General features: G+C 40.3%; 1 protein-coding gene across 1 annotated transcript in view; it reads left to right on the forward strand.

Moving 5' to 3' along the window:
• The window catches only part of Abca12 (ATP binding cassette subfamily A member 12), a 180,673-nt gene that overhangs the window by 105,832 nt on the left and 52,302 nt on the right, over window positions 1-22,539 (forward strand). The window contains exons 12-22 of the mRNA XM_005361416.2: window positions 3,520-3,776; window positions 3,867-3,979; window positions 5,368-5,489; window positions 8,819-8,992; window positions 10,758-10,922; window positions 11,224-11,434; window positions 12,661-12,800; window positions 14,746-14,865; window positions 17,463-17,553; window positions 21,372-21,551; window positions 22,088-22,403. Coding sequence (XP_005361473.1) covers window positions 3,520-3,776; window positions 3,867-3,979; window positions 5,368-5,489; window positions 8,819-8,992; window positions 10,758-10,922; window positions 11,224-11,434; window positions 12,661-12,800; window positions 14,746-14,865; window positions 17,463-17,553; window positions 21,372-21,551; window positions 22,088-22,403 — 1,889 coding nt within the window. The remainder of the gene's footprint in view (window positions 1-3,519; window positions 3,777-3,866; window positions 3,980-5,367; window positions 5,490-8,818; window positions 8,993-10,757; window positions 10,923-11,223; window positions 11,435-12,660; window positions 12,801-14,745; window positions 14,866-17,462; window positions 17,554-21,371; window positions 21,552-22,087; window positions 22,404-22,539) is intronic.

Raw genomic sequence — 22,539 nt, forward strand, 5'->3', positions numbered from 1 at the left:
ATTCTTTCTTCTATCTCTTGTAATCTGTTGTTAGTACTTGTCTCTGTATTTCCTGTTCGTTTACCCAGATTTTCCATCTCCATTCTTCCCACGGTTTGTGTTTTCTTCATTACTTCCATTTCATTCTTCATGTCTTGAACCGCTTCCCTTACTTGTTTGATTGATTTTTCTTGTTTCTCTTGGTTTTCTTGGGTATCTTTGAGCGGTTTATTCATTTCCTCTACCTTTTTGTTTGTGATCTCTAATTGTTTATAGCAGTTTTTCACCTCCTGTTTAAGATCTTCTGTTATTTTCATATAATTCATTTTTGAGTCGATTTCTTCTAATTCTTCTAAAGTAGGGTGTACAATTCTTCTTATTTCGGGATCCTGGATTCTGGTGATGTCATGTTGCCTTTCAGGTTGTTGGAGGAATTCTTGCATTGGCGCCTTCCCATCTCTTCCTTCAAATGGAGCCAGGAGAGGCCTGGTGTCTTGGTCCAGTCTTTGCTGTGACTGACTCTCTGGGTGTATCTCTTCAGTGTAGAAGCAGGAACTGTCCGGTCCAGATGGAACTCCTCAGCACTGAAACATAGACGTCTGGTAGTCCAATGACCCGCGGACAATAGGGAGAACTTGGGGGGCAGGGCGGGGATGAGTAGAACACAGGACACCCTGCCGCAAAAGCTGAAGGTGCACGTGCTCCCTTTTGGGGGGACCTTGAGGCCTGCCCGATAGGTAGGCACTCACCTCTCTGGGTGGGTAGCCTTAGTGTAGGAGCAGAAAACTGTTCCTGAGCAAAGGACCTAGCAGAAAAAGCAGGCTTGTGTATGTGGGGGCGTCGTGTGTAAGAAAGACAGCCCTGCAGAAGGAGCTGGGGGAGGGGGGTTTGTGCTCTCTTCCTGGACAATCCGCCCCTGGATAGCACGCTCTCACCCGTCCAGATGAAATTCCTCAGTACCTAATAAATAGGGCCGCCTGGTAGCCCGATGATCCAGGGACAAATGGAAAGACCAGGCAGGCAGGGCAAGATCCAGGAGAGCACAGGCACCCCTGGAGCACAAGCTGAAGGTGCCCGGGCTCCCTTACAGGGGACCTTGAGGCCTGCCCAGTAGGCAGGCTCTCACCGCTCTGGGTGGGTAGCCTTCGAGGTGGCTCTTAATACAAGTTCAATCCTCAGAAAGCTCATAACCCTCTATACTCCAGTTCTAGGGTATTTGGCACCCTCTTCTGGCCTTTGCAGGCCCCAGGCACACATACGGTGCACAGACAAGCATATAAGTAAAACACCAATACACATAAAATATTTTTAATTAGCAAATAATAAACTTTAGATTTTTATAAAGCATCAAAGGGCAGGTGGTAGCGATAGTTCACAGACATATGGATCCGTCCATTGAGGTTTAAACATATCTAGTAGTTGGGGAATTAAAGTTAAGAACAGCATGGCAAGCATGTAGTTGCAGTGTGCAGAATGATTGGGTCTATTCTAGAATGGGAATTTTCTCATAGCAATAAGGCCAGGAAGTGGAATTTGCATACATTATGAAGTCACATCAGAATTTTCAAAGTCACAAGTCAATTATGCTATTCAATAACTTTGAAAAATGGGTCAGTCATATCGGTTCTTTGGGATGGTCAAATGATTGGCTTCTGTGCCCTTCCTGTGCTTACTGCCAACCTCTGGCTAAAGACACGCCAGTCTTTCTTCCTTTTGATGTATGAGGCAAAGGCTAGCAAACCTATGCTCCTGTCGGGCAAGAGTTCATTTCTGTTAAAAATGTGACTTCTGACTGGAAACTGAGCTACAGTGAATGACACTGACTCTTTTTGCTTCTTAAAACGAATAGCTCTAGGCTAGCTTCGGCACACAGCTGAACTGGAGTTCCCACAGGCGAATTCTTTCCTCCCTCAGGATGGACAAACTGAGAGCATATCCTGAGGACACAGGGAGCGTAGTGAACGAGGTTCAGGAATATACTAAAGAGCTTAGGTCGTCAGAGTTCCTGGGTCTGTTATTCTTCTGGGTTTGGGAGTTGAAGTTCTTTTGGAGATCTCCATGAAACAAAGCTGCTTAGTTTTTCTAAACAGATCACAAGGCAGAAGACAAGGGGACTAACAAAGCAGACATCTGAAAACCAGGTCTATTGCCATGGAGTTGCTTATGCATGCTACAGCTTAAAGACTTACAAAATGTTGATTAAATTTTAAAATTCAACTTTAATTGTCATAGACATCATACCATAATATTCAGACCATAGCCATTATCAGCTGTAGGGTGCAGTTAGGTTCATGGCATCCGTATTGCTCAGTAACCAGTCTCCAGGATCCCTTTCATCATGTGAAATCGAAATCTTTTCTATTAACCAGCCCCTCACTTCTCCCTCCTCCAAGCTCTGCACGTTCACAGTCTCTCTTTGACTTCCTGTGTTTATGGACAGCACTCCTCTAGGTCACTCACATATGGAATCACAAGGTCTTTGTGAGTGACTGATTCCATTTAGCACAGCATCTTCAAGGTTCATCCACGTTGCAACAGTACACCCTTACCTATTGGTGTGTGTGTGTCCTGAGACATTGCTTCACTTTTATGTGTTCTGGTCATCCATTCTTCCCTTGACTTGTTCCTATTTCTTGGCTATTATAAGTAGGTTTCTGCGCACATTAGTATACAAATACTCCATCTTTGTACTATTTTCAGTTCTCTGAAGTGTAGATCAAGAATTGGCTCACATGCTTGTTTTATTTTTGAGTTGTGAGGAAGAACAATACTGTTTTCCATACAATTTGCAGCATCTCCACTCCTGCAGCAGTACACCAGGCTTGTAATGCCTGAACACCCCCACCACACTTGCTATTTTCCCGTTCTGGTTTGTTCTATGTATCATAGCCTCCATGGTGGATATGAGGAAGAAAGGGCTTTTCAACTGCTCAAACCAAATCTGCCTTCTCTCTGTCCTTACACGGTATAAAATACAAATTAAATATAAAATTTGTTGAAGTTATTGAGATTTAAAATATACCTATAAAATTATTTTTCTTCTAAATTTTACAGATTTATTTGGTTTTTATTTATTTATCTTTGGGGAGGGAGAGAGGACATATATGCGTGGGTTATGTATCTTGTACCTGCCAAAGCCCATAGAGGGTCTGACACCTTAGAGCAGGAGTTTGCTGGACACCTGGCTTCTTACACAGTTACTTGGATATGAACTGCAGCCTTGAGTATTTTGCAGCAAGATCTCTAAACTACTGAGTCATCTCATTATCCCCCCTTAATTTTTAAAAGTATATTTGGAAAACCTGCAGGTCTCTACCATTGAGAAAAACAAGCTTAGTAGGTTCCAAGGTTTTCACAAAATTCTTAGGAAAGAACAATATGCACAGCAGCAGAGGCAGTGCTTCCTTATAGCGCAGAGCCCAACACCAGCTAACTAATGCATAGCTGTTGCAAATCAAATTTGGTTGCTTAGTGCCAATTGCTGAATATGCAGAGTAAACATGACTAATCTATCTTCTCTTCTTTCCCCTTTCTGGAAAGCTGTCTCAGCTTCGAAACTTGACAGAACTCCTCTGTGAATCCGAAACGTTCAGTGCAATAGAGGGATCCTGCCAGCTCTCTAACATAAGCTTTGGCAGGCTGTGTAAAGACCACACCTTTCACGTGCAGCTGATTGAAGCAGCAGAGTTGGGCACTGATATTGTTACTGGCTTTCTGTACCACGACAATACAGTATCCGCGAAACTGAGGGATTTGCTTACTGGAGATCCCAGCAAAATTGATCTAAATATGGACTGGTAAGTTTTCCCATCCTCTTCTTCCTTGGTAAAATCCTGTCTCCAAAACCCGTTATGCCTACTTGAATGTATCCTTCTGTTTTGTCCCAGGCTCCTGGAACAGGTGTTGCAAATGAATTACTTGGAGAATATCACGCAGTTAATACCAACTGTAGAGGCCATGCTGCACGCCAACACCAGTGCGGAATCTTCTGAGCAACCAGGTGTTTCCCGCTGGATTCTAAAGGCTTATTAGGATGCCTGTGCTCGCCGGGCCTTAGTCTAAGAAAGTCTCTTTCAAGCTTTCCAACCAAACCTGCTCTTCTCTCTGCCCTGACAATAGGAAATCCGAAGCTTTCAAATTTGGCTGCTTGTCTAAAACAGACACAATGAGCTTGCAGGGACTGAAATCTGAAACAACGTTATAGCAAAAAGATTTCCAAAATTTAGCAGCTTACAACATTTACCTGTGATTTTTAGATATAGCTAAGTGTGTTAGAGTCAACTGTAGGAAGGAGGGTGAGGCATGTTTCCTTCTATAGAATAATCTGATAAAAAGAAAAAGCCCCGGAAAGGATGCACAGATGTGTGCAGAAATCTCAAGTGAGAACTCTCTATTGGGATTCTGAGCGTGATACACCAGGCAATACATTCCTTCTTTGCATAATACCTAAATACTAGAGAGAAAGACATTTTGAATTTTAGACAACAGTCAGGCACAAAATTGGAAAGTCTAAAAATAAAGAAAGTATGAGGGTCACTTAGCATTAAAAAAATCAGAGCTGGAGAGATGGCTCAGATGTTAAACACACAATGCTTGTCCAGAGGACCTGGGTTTTGTTCCCAGCACCTACATGGCATTTCATAAACATTTATAACTTAATTCCTAGAATATCTGACACTCTTCTGAACTGTCTGGCCACTACACTCACGTGGTACATGGACATCCATGCAGGCAAAATACTTATACACATAAAATAAAAATAAGTAAAATAAAACCATAAAAACAAACACAAAAGGCATTTCCAGAGATTATAATCTTCAAAAAAATAAAAATATTGTTTACCATGCCTTATTAGGTCCAACTGTGAAATAATTTTAATTGCCATCCTAAAAGAGCTTGAAATTGCACATTCAAGTATAGACCATTTATGAACTATCATGTTCTGGGCAAAATTAAAGACAAATGTCATGTAGTATATTTATCAAATTTATTCCCAAATTGACATATCATATGACCCTAGGCTACTATGCATTTGGAAATGATGTGATGGTAAATCAATTGGAGACATACTTATTTAGTGGCTTATGTGATCAAAGTCTGTGACGAAACCCTATTTTCCTCGGATCAACCTTGGGTTGCAGACATCACAGGGAAATTTATAACCTTAGAGCAATCTGTTGACTCAAGTTAACAGCATCATAATCCGAACAAGTCTAAATCAGACAGAGATAGATCTCAAAGATGCCAAGCTTGCCAAAACTAGGAGACAACATCTGTTTCCGGCAAGGCATGTACGTTCAGTACATTTTAGTCTAGAAGCTATGTTACTGTACCTAAAAAGAGTGGCATTACAACCGAGGTATGTGAGTGTGTGTGTTTGCCTTACAGGCCAATTAATAGAAATGTTTAAAAACATCGAAGAGCTGAAGGAAGAACTGAGGGCAATAGGGATGTCCAACACGAGTATTGACAAGCTGCTGGCCATTCCCATCCCAGACAACAGAGCTGAGGTAAGGGTTCGTCTGGACAGAAGGGCAGTTGGTAGAGGCTGAGGTAGCAAAGTGCTTCTATATAAGGCATCAGGAAGTTGCATGGGAATTGGATCAAATTTCCATACAAATGCTAAAAGAAGCCTAAATCTTAAGTGAAGTTTGAAGAGATATCCTGCCCGTGTGTGTGTGTGTGTGTGTGTGTGTGTGTGTGTGTGTGTGTGTGTGTCATACTGGAGACTGGACTACCACTGAGCTACATTCCCAGCCTTAGAAGAGAAATTCTGAAGAAATGTCACTCTGTTTCCCGTTCATTGATTTCTGTTTACCCTTTCTCTCACTTTTTTGTTCCCCGCTTTTCCTTTCCTCCTCAGAAAGTTTTCTTAAACCAGCAGTAATGGTATCTACTGCTATAATAACAGTATCTGGTATCCTAAGGGACATCCGGGTTAGGCACACAGATGTCTACTCTTTGTCGCAATAACTAAAGCAGGTTATTCACTTCTATTTGGTTAAAGCCCCTGGAAGAGGGCTAGCATATTCCATAGATGTCATCAGTGGAATCACGGAAATGCTTGTGGTGATAGCAAACTTTTTTTCCCCTGCGAAAATAATGCTATTTTCTTCTTAGCAGATAATATAGTTTTCCACTCAAAATATCGTGTCTTTTATCCTCTTTCCAAGTCCATTGTCTGGAAGTATCATGGAAATTTTCCAAAAGAGCTGTGCAGCTTAAGGCCCCATGTGACAGAGTGTGTCATTTCTAAGCACAGCTCAGTCACTAAGCACAGCAAAATAAAGTTCATGGAAAGTTCCCTCCAACAGACTTTAAAGCTGTTCGTGTCCTTGTGGTTGGTTCTCTATGCAAAACTTTTTGTTTATTTATTTTTTTCCCTATGCAAAACTTACAACTGCCTTGCTTTGCTTTCTTCCTTCCTCTTGATCTCGCCTTTTGCTCATTTGGTTCACAGCCATCACTTTGTCACCAGGTACTTGGCTTTGGAAGCCACCTTTGTGAAGAAATGAGGGCACACAGTCTGATTGCTATTTTTGTCTTTCTAAATTTATGTATTTTACATACCAACCACAGTTTCCCCTCCCGTTTCCTCTTCCCACCTCCTTTCTATCCCCCTCCTTTGTCTCCCTTCAGAAGGATAAGGCCTCCCATCAGAGTTAACAAATCATGCATATAAAGCTGAGGCAGGATCAAGCTCCTCCCCCTTGCATCAAGGCTGGACAGAGCATCCCACCGTAGGGAATAGGTTCCAAAGAGGCAGCTCATGCACCAGGAACAGGTCCTGGTCCCATTGCTAAAAACCCCACAAAAGATCAAACTGCATAGCTGTCACCCTGATGCAGAGAGCCTAGGTCGGGTCAATGCAGGCTCCCTAGCTGTTGGTCCAGAGTCTGTGAACTCCCACAGGCTCAGGTCAGCTGTCTGTGTAGGTTTCCTTATCTTCATCTTGAACTCCTCTGCTCATACAATCCCTCCTCCTTATCTTCAACTGCACTCCCAGTTCGGTGTTTGACTATGGATCTCCACATCTGCTCCCATCTGTTACTGGATGAAGGCTCCGTGTTAACAATTAGGGTAGTCACCAATATGATTACAGGAAAAAGCCAGTTCAGGCACCCTCTCCACTCTTGTCTAGAGGCCATCCTTGTAGGTTCCTTGGAGTTTCCCTGACACCAGGCTTCTCCCTAACCCCACAGTAGTCCTCTGTATCAAGAGATCTTTTTCATTACTTTCCCCCTCCATCCTGCCTCCAACTTAACCTTCCCGATCCCTCATGTTCTTATCATCCCTTCCCCTCCCCTTTACCACTCACCAATTGCAGTTTATAGAGGATATCTTATCTATTTCCTCTTCCCAGTGACCCATGAATCCCTCATAGGGTCCTCTGTGTTACCTAGCTTCTCTGGGGCTGAGGAGTGTAGCCTGGGTATCATAGGCTTTACATCTAATATCCACTTACTTTTGGTTGTAAGCCTAGCCTCTAACGGCTGAGCCATCTCCCCAGGCTAGTATCCACTTTGTGTGAGTACATACTGTGTTTATCTTTCTGGGTATGGGTTACCTTGCTGAGGAAGAGTTTTCTAGCTCCATATCCATTTGCCTGCAAATTTCATGATGCCATTATTTCCCTCGCCCCCACCGATTAAAACTCCGTTGTGTAAATGTACCATTCTTTTTATCCATATTGTCTTTATTCTTTGGTTGAGGGGCATCAAGGTTGTTTCCAGGTTCTGGCTATTACACATAATGCTGCTGTGAACATAGATGAGCAAGTGTCCTTGTGGTAGGAGTGTGCATCCTTTGGGTATATGCCCAGCTTTTAAGAAAGGAGATGTTCTGCGACTGCCATTGTCATGGGCTTTCCTCTTTGTTTCAACCTTCCCGTTGCACACTTCTGTGGCTGTGCATTACTCGCTAGGAACAGCAGTTCACATAAGCTGTGATTCTGGACTACCACTTCCTCCTCCTCTTTGTCTTCATCTCTTCTTTGCTCTGTAGCTTCTTGAAGCTGTAGAGGATGTGATGTAAGACTATAACTTTCAATGATCATCAACAATGAACTGTACCTCAAATTAAGGAAAGGTAAATATTTAAAACAAACACGAGTCTTAAAGCACTCATCCCTGCCCAGACTGACTCCCTTTTCTACTATTATTTTCTACTAATTTTTTTGTACCTTTTCTTCTGTTATTTTATACCTGATTGTTCTAGAAAAATTCTGTTTTTCCTCCTGAATCCCTACTTGCCTGCCTTTCCCATCTTCTTTTGCCTTGCAGTGAGTATAGGTTCTCTGTAGTTTTATTAATAGTTATTGGTGCCTTACGCTACTGGGGAGATGTATCAGTGGTTAAGCACTTGTGCACAAAGTCAAGAACTGGAGTTCAAGTCCCCAGAATGCCCTGAATGTATGTGTTCTGCGTGTAATTCCAGCATCAGAAGGTGGAAACTGGGGAGTCTCAAAGAAATCTGGTTGGCAAGTAACTGTATTTATCGGTGAGGTCTGATTTTGATTGACAGACCTTGCCTTATTGAATAAGATGGAAGAGTGATGGGGATGATTTCTGACATTCTTGGGCCCCTACATGCATGGGCACCCATGTACAGCACTCATTCTCACATATGTGTGTCCACACAAATAGAAAGATGCATACACAGTGACAAGCATACCACACATAACCATGAAAGTAGATAAAGAAGAAATACCATGATAGAGGCTTTGAAAGATGAATTTCATTCCTGGGGACAACTTGTCATATTTTGAAACTTGCTTAAGTTGAACAGAAGATACTCAAAAGGTTCACAGCTAAAATAGTTTTCTTCTTCTGACTCACAGATAATTTCTCGTGTGTTCTGGTTGCATTCATGTGATGCAAATGTCACCCACCCCAAACTGGAAGACGCCATGAAGGAATTCTGCAAGCTGCCACTTCCAGAGAGATCACACCAGTCCTACGTCATCGGACTCACCCTTCTACACTACTTAGACATCTACAATTTCACATACAAGGCAAGTTGCCAGATGCGTTCCAATACCATAAGGGATAAGACTCATCTATATTGCTTCTGGAATTATCACACTATTTTAGAACCAACTAAGATGAAGAAACTAATGTCCCAAATTTATCAAGTCTTAGTTTTTATATCTAAGAACAGAGATAAGATTAATATATGACTACCATTATTTAAAATATAAACTCTCTTATCATTTCTTACAGTGAATAAGCATTAATTTAGTGCAATGAAAATAAAGAGTGGGGACTGGAGAGATAGCTCAGTGGTTAGGAACAATAGCTACTCTTTCAGGAGCCCTGGGTTCAATTCCCACCATCTACATGGCAGTTCATTATCATCTGTAGTTCCTGTCCTGCGGGGTCTGATGCCTTCTGCCTTCTGCAGGCACTGGTACATATATGTACAGGCAGGAAAATATTTATACACATAAAAATTAAATTAAAAAATAAAGATAAAAAGAAAGGTTAATTTTTTAAAAAGAAATATTGTTTTAAAAAGTCTTGGAAATTAAACACACTAAGAAGAATTTTCAAATGTAAAAGTATGTAGGATTCTTTGGGTGGGTGTTTTCAAAGTGAGAATGTTTGTATTGTTTTGTCAATTGAGTAAGAAACTGCCATTATTTATGGTCATTTTGGCATGGAGCTAAGTGAACAGAGCTCCACAGCCGTGAGCAGTGCTCTAGCAAGTTACTCAGTGCACAACTGACAGAAAGGGACAAAACAGAAGATTAAACATATTGTTCAGCAAAGTCCATACCTGGGCCAAAATCATGTGCATATCTTTAAAAGCAGAGAAACTTGCTTTTCCTCCCTCTTAAAAATGAGAAACTCCGGGGGCTGGAGAGATGGCTCAGTGGTTAAGAGCACTGACTGCTCTTTCAGAGGTCCTGAGTTCAATTTCCAGCAACCACATGGTGACTCACAACCATCTGTAATGAGACCCTCGTGCCCCCTTCTGGCTAGCAGGCACACATGGAAGAAATGCTGTACACATAATAAATAAATAAATATTTAAAAAAATGAGAAACTCCAGACGCTGAGGGGATAAAGATGTTTTGTGTTAGTTACAGTTAACCCTATTTAGAGCCCTCTCATGTTTTCACCCCTGCTGTTGCCCCAAAAGAATTCCAGAATCCCATCCCAGCACCCACCAAGCAGCAAAGAGACCTTTGAGAACACGTCACTTTATGCCATGACTCGACTTATAACTTTCCAGTGGTTTCCTTTTTTTATTTCTAGGAAAACCCCCAATCCTATACCAGGGCCTCATTATCTGCACATATGCCCCACCTGGAATCACCGTTTCCTTAGCTGTCCTTAGGCCCATGTGGTAGTGTGGTATCGCCCCAAGGCACAGTTCACAAGAAGAGCTGAAGAGCTGGCTGATCTCAAATTATTTCTTTGCCTTTTGCATCAGTTGAATCAATCACACAGTAACTGGTCTGTGTATGTGGCTTCTTTCATGTAGTATAATATTTTCCTTTTTTATATGCCCATATTATATTGCATTTAAGAATAAATTCTGCTAAGCAAAGCCTATAACTGTCCATGTACCAGTGGATCCCTTCTTTGGATCCCCTTTGCTTTGGTAAATATCTAGAAATGGAATGTTTGGTATGGAAAAATCTCTATTTACCTGCTCAATAGACTTTTAGAAACATTTTTCAAAGAGGCCATTCTGTTTTATAATCTTGCCACCCATCCATGAGGTTTTAGTACTTCCATATCAATCAGTCACTTTCATTCTTTTCCCATTAGGTGTTTTTCCCAAGGAAAGACCAGAAGCCAGTGGAAAGGATGATGGAGCTTTTCATAAAGCTGAAAAAGACCCTCAATCAGTTGGCGTCTGGCGCACATCCCCTGCTAGACAGAATGAGATCCCTGAAACAAATGCATCTGTCCAGGAGTGTTCCATTAACACAGGTAGAAGAGTCACTCGGTAATGAAATTCTTCTTGCTATGCTGACTTTTATTTAAGATTGGGTACAATAAATTCAGCTCTCAACACAGCACCTTTAAGACAGAAACTCACTAGAGGAAAACTCCCACTTCCGTCATGTTTGGTGCGTAAACCAATGAGGCTTATCATTCTGTATTTACGTTTGCCATTCATGCTTAAAGAAATTATGAAAACTTACAGCCTTACCACTTTTTCTCTCTGTGTTGTCTTCCAGAGCACATGTGGCTCAGGTAACATTAATAACTCTTGGACATTGTCTCCCAGGCCATGTACAGAAGCACCCGGATGAACACGCCAGCAGGATCTTTCAGTACCATCTCCCAAGCGCTCTGTTCCCAAGGGATTACTACGGAGTATTTAACCTCCATGCTGCCTTCTTCCCAGAAGCCAAAAGGCAACCACACCAAAGATTTTCTAACTTATAAATTGACTAAAGAAGAGATTGCTGCAAAATATGGAATTCCCTTAAATGCTAGTGAGTGTAACTTACAATAAGTATGATAATTATTTTTAATGACAAGAGCATTGCATGTTCTGTCACCACGTCTGATGGTAAATGAAGTATTAATTTTATCTCAGAATAAAAATAGAAAACACTTATGCAGTTCTTGCTGCGTATCCTGTCTTTTAACTCATGCCTTCGCCACAGCCTCCCCATGAGGTAATGTCTACACGGTTGCATCTTGATGACGTTAATAGAGGTGTAAAGATACTGAATAACCTGCCCAAGGTCACTGAACTTGGAGGTCTCAGAGCTGTTGGGCTTTCTACACGACAGAGTGTACAGTCATAGAGATCACTTTAACAATAGACATGTGCCCCGAGAAATGTGTCATTAGGTGGCTTTGTCATCGTGGGATCATAGACAAACTAGACAAGCCAGCCGGCACACCAGCAGATGATGCTGTGGTGTAGGACTCCTTCATCCATGCAGCCCATCACTGATCACATTGTTGTTAACCTACACTGCTCTGCGGTTAGCATCTGGGGGTCATAACTAGGAACTCTTGCCAGTAGAAAATGCAAAAGCTTTTTTTAAATGTTCTCAGGTCAATATTTTCCCCGAACTTTCTAGCATTAGACGTTTATATGGCATATGGTAGACCTGCGTGTGTGCAGCCGAGCATAACTGTTTATCGCATATCAAAACCATTTACTTGATATATAAACTTTGAGATGCAAAATGTGATCTTAGGAGCTCTTCCAGGTTATATATCGAGTTTAGGATAGCAATTGGGTTGACTCATTCATTCATCTTTTTATTCATTCACCAAAAAGCTGTGAATGGCTCTCACGTATCTGGGACTGTCCCAGGAGTAGGGTTTTGTGTATTTTAGGAAAATTAAGCGCTGGCAAAATGGATCTGTTAGAAGCAAGTCTGAAATATGATTTGAAATCTTTGTGTTTCTCCTTGGCAAAATGCCACCATTTATTCTGGGCTTGCTTATTAGCTTCTACTTTTCCCACCTAAAAAAACAATTGCTACTCTGCTTTCAACACCAGATGCCTAATATCTGTTATCACTGTAGGAAGTTCGAAGACATAAATTTTAGGCAACATAAGCTGAACCAATTCTCTATAAATAAATAGATATGGAATGTACCTAGAAATGATTTTTTTGTTTTCTTCTAAATCATAATGAATGATGCATAACAATTGTGCCTAATAATTGGCTGATTTCATTTTGCTTTTAATTTCCAGCACCATTTTGCTTCTCCCTTTACAAAGACATCATCAACATGCCTGCTGGACCTGTAATTTGGGCATTCTTGAAACCAATGTTGTTGGGGAAGATTTTATATGCACCATATAACCCAGCTACAAAGGCCATTATGGAAAAGGTTTGGCTGTCAAACTCCATGTTTCTATGTGGTGTACTGTTTCTGTTCTAAAGTAGCCAACTTCTAAATTTATTTTAGGGGATTTTGACTTATGTCTTCTCTACCATCATCATTGCCCTTGGTGTTTGAAAATTTTGATAATTCTTTACTTTGGCCCTAGGTAGTTGTGAATGGGGTAGGGTATAAGTTATGCCAAGTGGGAGCTTCTGGTGAAATCAACCACCTTGACACTTGGGAATGAAATTAGGTACTGCTAGACCCCAGACTTTTTAGTGTATCTAAGAAAGCCAAAAAGTTTTCAATTAATGTCAAATGTTCAAAGTATATATAAAAAGGATATTAAAAATGTGTGATTGTTTAACTCATTCAAATAAAAATTAGTTCTTAAAGTATAAATTATTGACTTCATAATTCGTTGTATGATTTAATATTTTTAAATTATATCAAAGATACATGTTGAAATAGACAATATCATCAGGACCCATACTTAGCATTTTACAGTATTTTTTTAAGTTGGCTTTAAGGGTGGACATGGTGTTCCATGGTAGAGTGCTGGGCTGAGATGCGAAGGGCCCTGGGCTCAGTGCACACCACTGAAAAGAAAAGAAAAACCAGTAAGCTTGGCTTGAAGACAGGCGTGTAGAGCATGGCCATAGTCCCAGTGTCTTAGAGGCTGAGACAGGATGCTTTGGAGGTTGAACCCAATCCCCCTACCCCCGCTCTAAAAAAAATAGCTTCAAATATTTGAATTATACACCTATTCTTCTAAAAGCTAAAGAGTGAATGTGAAAAGAAAATCTGCCTTAGTGTCGCCTGGTCATTAAATTATAGGTGATGGGAGTCTGACATTACGTTTGAGATTACAGAAAATGAACAGGAAATTACCACTGAGTGTTGTTGCATTGAATGTTTATGACTTAATACCTTACTCATCTTATGGGCGTATACACCCCAGATTTCATGTAAATGATGTCACTCTCACTGGTGAAGCATAGATCCCCCTCACCCTTTTAATGTTTTTAAAATCCTAGTCTCCAATCTTTCATGTGGTAAGAATCCTTTAACTCAATAGAGCTAGCTAAATTCTTTCATTTTTACAGATGTTAAAGAGATTTTTAATGGCATGAAATGCATTTATTTTATTCTCATATTCTCATATCACATAATCAAATGCTTATGAAAAGATTCATTTTATTTCTGGCATATGGTTTTGGGTTTGTGCTAATATAAACACTATGGCCAACAAAACACATGCGCATGCATTTTGTGAAATTGGTATTTTATTTCAGTAAGGCTAATGTCTAGAATTGAAGGGTTTTAGGACATTTTGTTGCTCTGTTTTAATTTGTCTTATTGAAATAGGGTCTTGCTATGCAGCTCATGCTATCCTTGAGAGTTCAGGATCCTCCTGCCTCTGCCTCCCAAGTGCTAGGGTTGTAGGCATGCACCACCATGCTTGGCTGTGCTTCATTTGGATAGTTCTTTCCAGATTGGCTTCCTAAAAGGCTGTGGTGTACTTGTTCCCAGGAACAAGAAACAAGAGCATCTTTACTTTGCCTTCTAGCTTAGAAAATTTAATTGAATAAGAAACTCCTTCCTATGTCTGTGAACTCACTTTAGTAGTGATTTGAAGTTTAACATTGGTAGAAAGGAAAATTTGTAAGGACTCGGGGAGGCTTCCATTTTTATTATAAATTCGTGTTGGACATCAAGCAAGCCCTAAAATTTCCAGAATTTTTATAAATGATCTTGATCTTTGTAAGCTATATCACTTGAAACTTTTGAACACATAGGAAAGTTCTGACAATGGCTTTCTTTTTCTTTCTTTCTTTTTTAACAATCTTTACCTTTTAATGATATTTTTATATGCCAAAAGTTGTATATTGTATTGAAATACATGAAAGATACTAATTGACCAGATCTTTCTTGTTTCTTTGTTTTTAAGTCCAATGTAACTCTGAGGCAGTTGGCGGAATTAAGAGAAAAATCTCAGGAGTGGATGGATAAGTCACCAATCTTCATGAATTCCTTCCACCTGCTAAACCAGACAATTCCAATGCTCCAGGTACTAGATTTCTGTGCCATACACATTCCTGGGAAATACAGTTCTTTGATATTATAATCACCTTTATTATGTGAAGATTGTAACTTAGCATCTATTTTCAAATGATTAGGATAGCCTTCCTCCAGAGATAGCGTCAGAAACAGAATAGATTTCTCATTCACGTTTGTAGCTCCTCCCTTCCTTCTAGACCTTCCTGTCTCTCTACTACCTTAGAGGTGAGAATTTTTACACACCGATGTAACTATAACTAGTGCTAAAATCACTTACTTAACGACTTAATTAGTATGGCATGGATGTGTTCAAGCTATCTCTCTTTTAAATTATTCTGTGGTACTAATTGGTTTTAGAATTTCTGGAGTATTAATGTTCTAGAAGGCATCCAACCTCAGGGGTTCTTTAGTTGATGCATGTGGCATAAATTGCACACAGGTGCTGTCATAATGAATTAAAAAACACACCTAGAAAAATGTTCTAATAAATCGGTCCCTTCTAAATTTAGTCCTCACTCAGCCACTCCTGATGATCATGCCAGTATAGTTACAGGTTTGATGGTGCAACTATGTGCACATCAGTTTGAAAAGTATGATTTGTGATTCCTGTAAAAAAAGATGCAGGGTTTTCTGAAAATACTTATAACAGTTTAGGGAAGTGGTCCAATCACAAACAGAACTTTTGACAACTAAAGAGCAAGCAGCAGAGCTAACCTGTTATCAGCTGGAGAAAAGTATGTCAGTAATGATAGTAATGGCTGTACTCAGGAAAAAGTGGCTTGCATTGAAAAGAGATGACCCCCATAAAACCGACAGAGCCCAAGAATACTTTGGATATATATATATATATATCCAAATATTCTGTTCAAGACACTGTCACACTGTCTCTGGAGGGAAGATATATATATATATATATTTCTAAAATATTCTTGGTTTGCAATATATATAACACTTAAATATAATATGCATTATATATGTTATACATATTATATATGATGTATCATATATGTTTATTATATATGATATGTGGTATATACAATGCATGTGTTATATGTACATACATACATATAGATATACATATTACCTGTTTTTATCACCATGCAAATAAATTAAAGCTAGGATGACTCATTTGTTTCATTTAAGTTTTCAGGAAAATTGTACCTAGAAGCTGCTTTCTTCAGTTTGTTTTGACTAACAGTGAGTGCATAGATAGTTACATTTCTAGTATGAATTAGAAAATAAATATAAACCATCAATATATTTAATAAGTATAAAATGAAGGTTATTTTCCATGAAACATGTCCCCCACAATGTACTGTCCAATTTAACTATACTAAGCTAAAGAATACTCGTTTGTAGTGGATCTTTTTTAGCGAGTCTCATATAACAAAGTTTCTTGAATAGAATGTTATTGCCCTATGTATTCTCCTAAATAGAAGACTGCTCTTTTCTCCTAAAAATTTGTTATCTATGGAGAGGGAAAAAAGTAGTCCACACACATTATTTTTTTAGGGAATTTTTTTTTTGGTTGGCTCTAGTGCTGAATTACCAAAGAACATATGTTGTACATAATAGTTGCAAAGTGCTGAATTTATTAGACCCTCCGTGGCCATCTTCACAGTGAGACTATCGGATAACTGAAGCATCTCTACTCCAGAAAAAGATAAATTGCTACTCTCAGTTCTTGAGGAAAAACTCAGTTTTGTAAATTCACAGGGAGTTTGATATTTGAAGCATTAACAGATGACCTTGCATTGCGATATAGTGCTTGCTCCACAGGCTCAGGCTCTGGGCTCTGGGTTCAATCACTGGGGTGCACACACATACACACACATCCAAAAGATACAGGGAAAACGGTAAGAATGATATTCTCTTTGAGGTGTGTTAAAAAAATCTGCATAGTAGTGCCTAGCTCACTGTGAAAAAGCTAGTGATGGTTTCAGGGTAGAAGCTATGTCTCTTAGATTGGAAAATAACAATAGAAGCTTTAATATTTTAAATTATTACTTTAAATTATCAGTGTTTCAATGGAGTGGAGGCTGGTTTTACTGATCTTTTCCCATGACCATATAGTTGTTGTTGTTCAATACAGAGCGGTACTATAATAATGGACACTGACTTCTCTGATGAGTCCTTTGTCCTCCACTTTAGAAAGACAACCCGGAGCCAGGAAGGAGGCACCTCACAGCTGGGGATGAGTAACTAGAATACCAAGCAGTTGTGAGTTCAGATGTCATGCAGACTTTGCAAATGTCAACAGTTGCTTTTATTCATCTCAGGAGAACGAAATACACCCTGAACCACATTATTTAGAGCATATCTTTAAAAGGAAGTAATTTATTAGCACTGAGAAAAATTCTGTTGCATTGAGTATAATTCTCTGATGTTAAAAATAATGTTGGTTCCTTCTGGACACTTTTAGAAACCTGAGCAATTTGTGTGAAAAACAGACACTCATTCTTTCAAATCTTTGTGTATGAGCCCACAAGCAGGTGCCTTAACAACGCCTGGTGGTGGCTGCTTTACTGTTCCAAGGTCGTGCGTAGAGTGGCAATGATTAAACATTTTTCTTCTCATATTAAAACTGGCTCTTATTATTAATTTTAGAATACTCTAAGGAACCCCTTTGTGCAAGTTTTTGTAAAGTTCTCCGTGGGTCTTGATGCTGTTGAACTCCTGAAGCAGATTGACGACCTTGGTGAGTCCCGTAGCACAGTGGAATTTCATTCACTGCACATCAGAATGGGGGAAGAGACCTAGTGCCCTGTACTGTGAGAGAACTTCCCTTTTCTTCTGCATTTAGTTTTTTATTGGCTCCTGGAAGAACGTGGGACCCTAGACATGGCTACAATGTTTCCCATTAATTAGGAGTAGTGGTATTGTAAACACTTCTTTTCATCATTCATTTCAGTGATTCTGCAGCAAGATACATTGTGTAAACCCAACTTTTACCTTCATCATGGGAAGGCAGAAGTAAGGTAGCACATTTGATTTCTTTCCCTTCCTTGATAACTCAATGAAAAGTCAGTCCTCACAAGTGTGGGAAGGTGAGACGATTTCTGGCAGCATTTAACATTTGATCTCCGCTGGCCTTGGCATCACCAAGATGTAACTGGAAAAGGCTATAGAGTTAACAAAGGCAAATGGGGGGACTCAAAAGAAAATAAGCCTAAATAAGTATTCAAGGTTGGATCTTCTTCTCAAGGTCATTTAAAAGGAAGAAGCTGCAGAGAATCAAAGGCAGCTGTCTGAACTTACATATTCCCTCTGCCAAGTCCCCACCTTCAACCTAAAGATGCAAGACATCTAATTCAGGCTGTGTCTGATTCACTGTTGCTATGCAACCACAAGGATGAAGAAGGGATTGAGAGCATCAGAAATTGGCAGCAGCAGAGCAAATACCCTCTTCCTCCCCAGCACCTCTGGGACACGTATGATTTAGGTAGCAAGCCGGTAGGGAAGAATTATGTCTATATTTGCAGGTAGCCATATGATGTATAATTGCATGCATTTGAGGATAGCCAAGCTAATTTGGTTAAAGAGAGGTGTTAGGGGATTTGTTTTCCAAAAGTAAATGGTAAGTCACCATTTGATAAAAATATCAGGGATAAACTATAAAGTTCTTAAATAAATTTTATGATCCCTAACTTTTAAAATAGGAGATGAGGCTTTGAATTTAAAATCAGATTAAAGTAAGTACAGCAGTAAGCATAATATATTTGAAGGCCTGAGTTTGATGCTCAAAACTGATTGTGACTATGCAAACACAGTGCATACATACATGCATACACACACACACACACACACACACACACACACACACACACATATATATATATGTTTGTCAATGAGACTTGTATTATAATTGCATAGGTAAATGATTATACAGTTAGACCTTGGAGCTGTTACTGCCTCTCCAAAGCTTTTTCTTGAGTTCAAGTACCAACAGGTCTAGAGCCTCCTTTTTTGTTATGTTGACTCCCAGTATCCGCTGGAGGCCACCGTGTTCAACAGCAGTATAGCTCTCCCTTTCAGCATCTCCATCAAGTAAAGGCTTTTACTTTTAAATGTATTGAGAAAGGTATTTAGGAAGCTGCCCTCTGTGAGGAACAAGGACTGATTTTGGATAAGGTGAGGAGCCTGTTTAGAAAGGATTTATGACAGTTGCAGCTCAGACTTCATGATGAGCAAATTAATAAAAACTTAATTGGTCAAATGATTTGTTAACTCGTGATTTCATATTTACCCTTGGTCCCTACTGCTTTCCTCACAAGGAATCCTGCAATTGCAGAATAATTAAACCCTCTTTCTTCTGGAGTAATTACTTAATATTAAATCTGGATCTTTTTGTCTGGGTTAATTTAGACATGAATAGAGAGGAGTCACATACGACTTTACTGTTTATTCACGGTGGTGGTAGCAGGAATCAAATACCAGACTTTGTGCGTGCAAGGCAAGTGCTGTATCACTGAACTCTGCCCCCAAAATTGTCTATTGATAATATAAGAAAGTGGAAAGTATCTAATATAGACCAACATCTTGCTTAGATTTTTGATATTGCGGCTTTTATTTTATTTTGTTCTATTTTAAACTGTGTGGCTATCTGTATGCCTCTGTGAGGGTACTACTCCAGGTACCCATGTTGTCTAAAGCCGGTGTCAGACCCCCTTGGAGCTGGAGTTTTGTCATAAGGAAGCATTTTTGTTTAGTTTATTTAAAACAGTGATAGTTAGCACATAGCTTATTTCCTATATGATATGTTTACTTCTTCTGTGTGTAGTATATACATATAATGTTCATGTGTGTGTACATACATATGGAGATCAACAATAATTCTCTCTCCTCTCCATCTTTTTTATTTTATTTTTTTAAGTTGTTGCAAAAAAAAAATTCCCGCCTCCTCCCCGTTTCCAGTTTCTCTCCCCCTTCTCACACACACCGCCCCTTCCCCCACTCCCCTACCCCTCTCCTCCTCCCCCTACTCCATTCCCCCTCCCTCTCGAGAATGAAGAGCAGTCCAGATTCCCTGCCCTGTGGGAAGTCCAAGGTCCTCCCACTTCTATCCAGGTCCAGGAGGGTGAGCATCCAAACAGGCTAGGCTCCCACAAAGCCAGTTCATGTATTAGGATCGAAACCTAGTGCCATTGTCCTTGGCTTCTCATCAGCCTTCATTGTCCGCCATGTTCAGAAAGTCCGGTTTCATCCCATGCTTATTCAGTCCCAGTCCCGCTGGCCTTGGTGAGCTCCCAATAGATCAGCTCCACTGTCTCAGTGGGTGGGTGCACCCCTCGTGGTCCTGACTTCCTTGCTCATGTTCTCCCTCCTTCTGCTCCTCATTTGGATCTTAAGAGCTCAGTCCAGTGCTCCAGTGTGGGTTTCTGTCTCTATCTCGATCCATCACCAGATGAAGGTTCTAAGGTGATATACAAGATATTCATCAGTATGGCTATAGGATAGGGTCTTTTCAGGTTCCCTATCCTCAGTTGCTCAAGATACTAGCTGGGGACATCTCCCTGGACACCTGTGAGCTCCTCTAGAGTCAAGTCTCTTGCCACCCCTAAGATGGCTCCCTTAATTAGGATATATATTTCTCTGCTCCCGTGTCCACGCTTCCTTTATCCCAACCATCTCATTCCCCCTATTGCCACGCACAAAAATCAAGTCCAAATGGATTAAAGACCTCAATATCAGGCTGAACACACTGAACCAGATAGAAGAGAAAGTGGGAAGTACTCTACAACATATGGGCACAGGAGATCACTTCCTACGCATATCCTCAGCAGCACAGACATAAAGGACAACATTGAATAAATGGGACCTCCTGAAACTGAGAAGCTTCTGTAAAGCAAAGGACACTGTCACTAAGACAAAAAGGCAACCTACTGACTGGGAGAAGATCTTCATCCTTTTTTTTTTGTTTTGTTTTGTTTTGTTTTTGTTTTTGAGACAGGGTCTCTCACTGAAAATGGAGCTTGTCAATTCAGCTAGACTGTCTGGCCAGCAGGCCTCAGGGTGTTACCTGTTTCTGTCTCTACTCCAACCCCTGCCAATGCAGGCACTGCCATGCCTGGCTTTTACATGGGTGCTGAGCATTCAAACTCAGTGTCCCTCTGCTTGCCTGCTAAGTACTTTGCCTACCGTTCCAGCTCCCCAGCCTCTATCAGTATAATTCTTCAGGATGTGCGCATTCTTAGTTCTTTGTTATACTTCTGCACTATGGTGACTGTGTTTGTAACTCGCTTAACATTCTCCTCAAGGAATTTCTGCAGAACTGGCAACATTTTCATCAGCATAGAATTCTAGATATTTTCAAAGAAAATACTACAGTGCTACCTGATTGTTACAATTTAGTTTAATGGGTACCATTTGCAATAAATAAATAAATAAATGCCCTCAATATTTTGTTACTACTTCTGGAATAAAGATAATAATATCTCTCTCTCTCTCTCTCTTTCTCTCTCTCTCTCTCTCTCTCTCTCTCTCTCTCTCTCTCTCTCTCTCTCTTTGCTTCTTTAGATGTTCTCAGGCTGAAACTGGAGAACAACATTGACATCATTGACCAGCTTAACACACTGTCTTCCTTGACAGTGAACATTTCCTCCTGTGTACTGTATGACCGCATTCAGGCAGCAGACACTGTGGAGGAAATGGAGATGGTGGCTGAAAAGCTCTACAAAAGCAATGAACTTTTCGGAAGTAAGTGTTGTCCCGCTGGATTAGAGAGTCTCTCTGTACTATAACGGGCAACATTCTTTTCTAACCTCCTTCATCCAGAACTCAAAAGAGCATAGCCTGAGGATTGGTGCCCTTTCTGATGTCAGTATAAATGAGAACCCTTCATTTAGTCAATCCGCTACACTGTCAAAGTACAAGAAACCTTCAACAAATATCTTATCTCACTTCAGAAAAATTAAGAGTGGAAAGCATTGCATTTAAGGGTGAAGTTTAGCCTAGCCTCATTACCAGTCAAGGTTGTCTATCTAAGAGGATTTTTTTTTGTCATTTACAGTGATATATTTAATCTGTCACTTCCTTTGTGATGATATTCTTAACTCCAGCTTTGAACCCTTGAGATTGACACCTCTTAGGAACCATCCTCCTAAACCAAGAGCCTGAATCCACCATCCTGTTACTAACTCAGTAGTCTGGCTGCTCCCTAGTGTTCCCTCTGACCAGCAAGTGACGCTGCCCATGGAGTAACTCTTGTGCTGTTGTTGCTGGTTTATTTTTAGGTGTCATTTTTAAGCTTCCATCTAACAGAAGCTCATATAGAGGCTACGACTCTGAAAATGTCTCTCTTCCTCCTATCGTAAAATACACCATCCGCATGAGTCTGAAGACTGCACAGACCACGAGGAGCATCAGAACCAAGATTTGGGCCCCAGGGCCACACAATTCTCCATCCCACAATCAGATCTATGGCCGGGCTTTTATTTATTTGCAGGATAGTATTGAAAGGGCGATCATTGAATTGCAAACAGGAAGGAACTCCCAGGAAGTTGCTGTCCAGGTTCAAGCGGTTCCCTACCCCTGCTTCATGAAAGATAAGTAAGTGAGCGGACCTGCATGCCTTGCTAGAGGTCAAACCCACTTCGAGGACTACTTCCTTATGCCTTGAAATATCAAACAGAGGGAAGATATTTACTGAGCCTTTGCCATATGTTTAGAACCTAAAACAGAGCAT

This window comes from Microtus ochrogaster, linkage group LG4 (assembly GCF_000317375.1).
Source record: "Microtus ochrogaster isolate Prairie Vole_2 linkage group LG4, MicOch1.0, whole genome shotgun sequence".
Classification (NCBI taxonomy): domain Eukaryota; kingdom Metazoa; phylum Chordata; class Mammalia; order Rodentia; family Cricetidae; genus Microtus; species Microtus ochrogaster.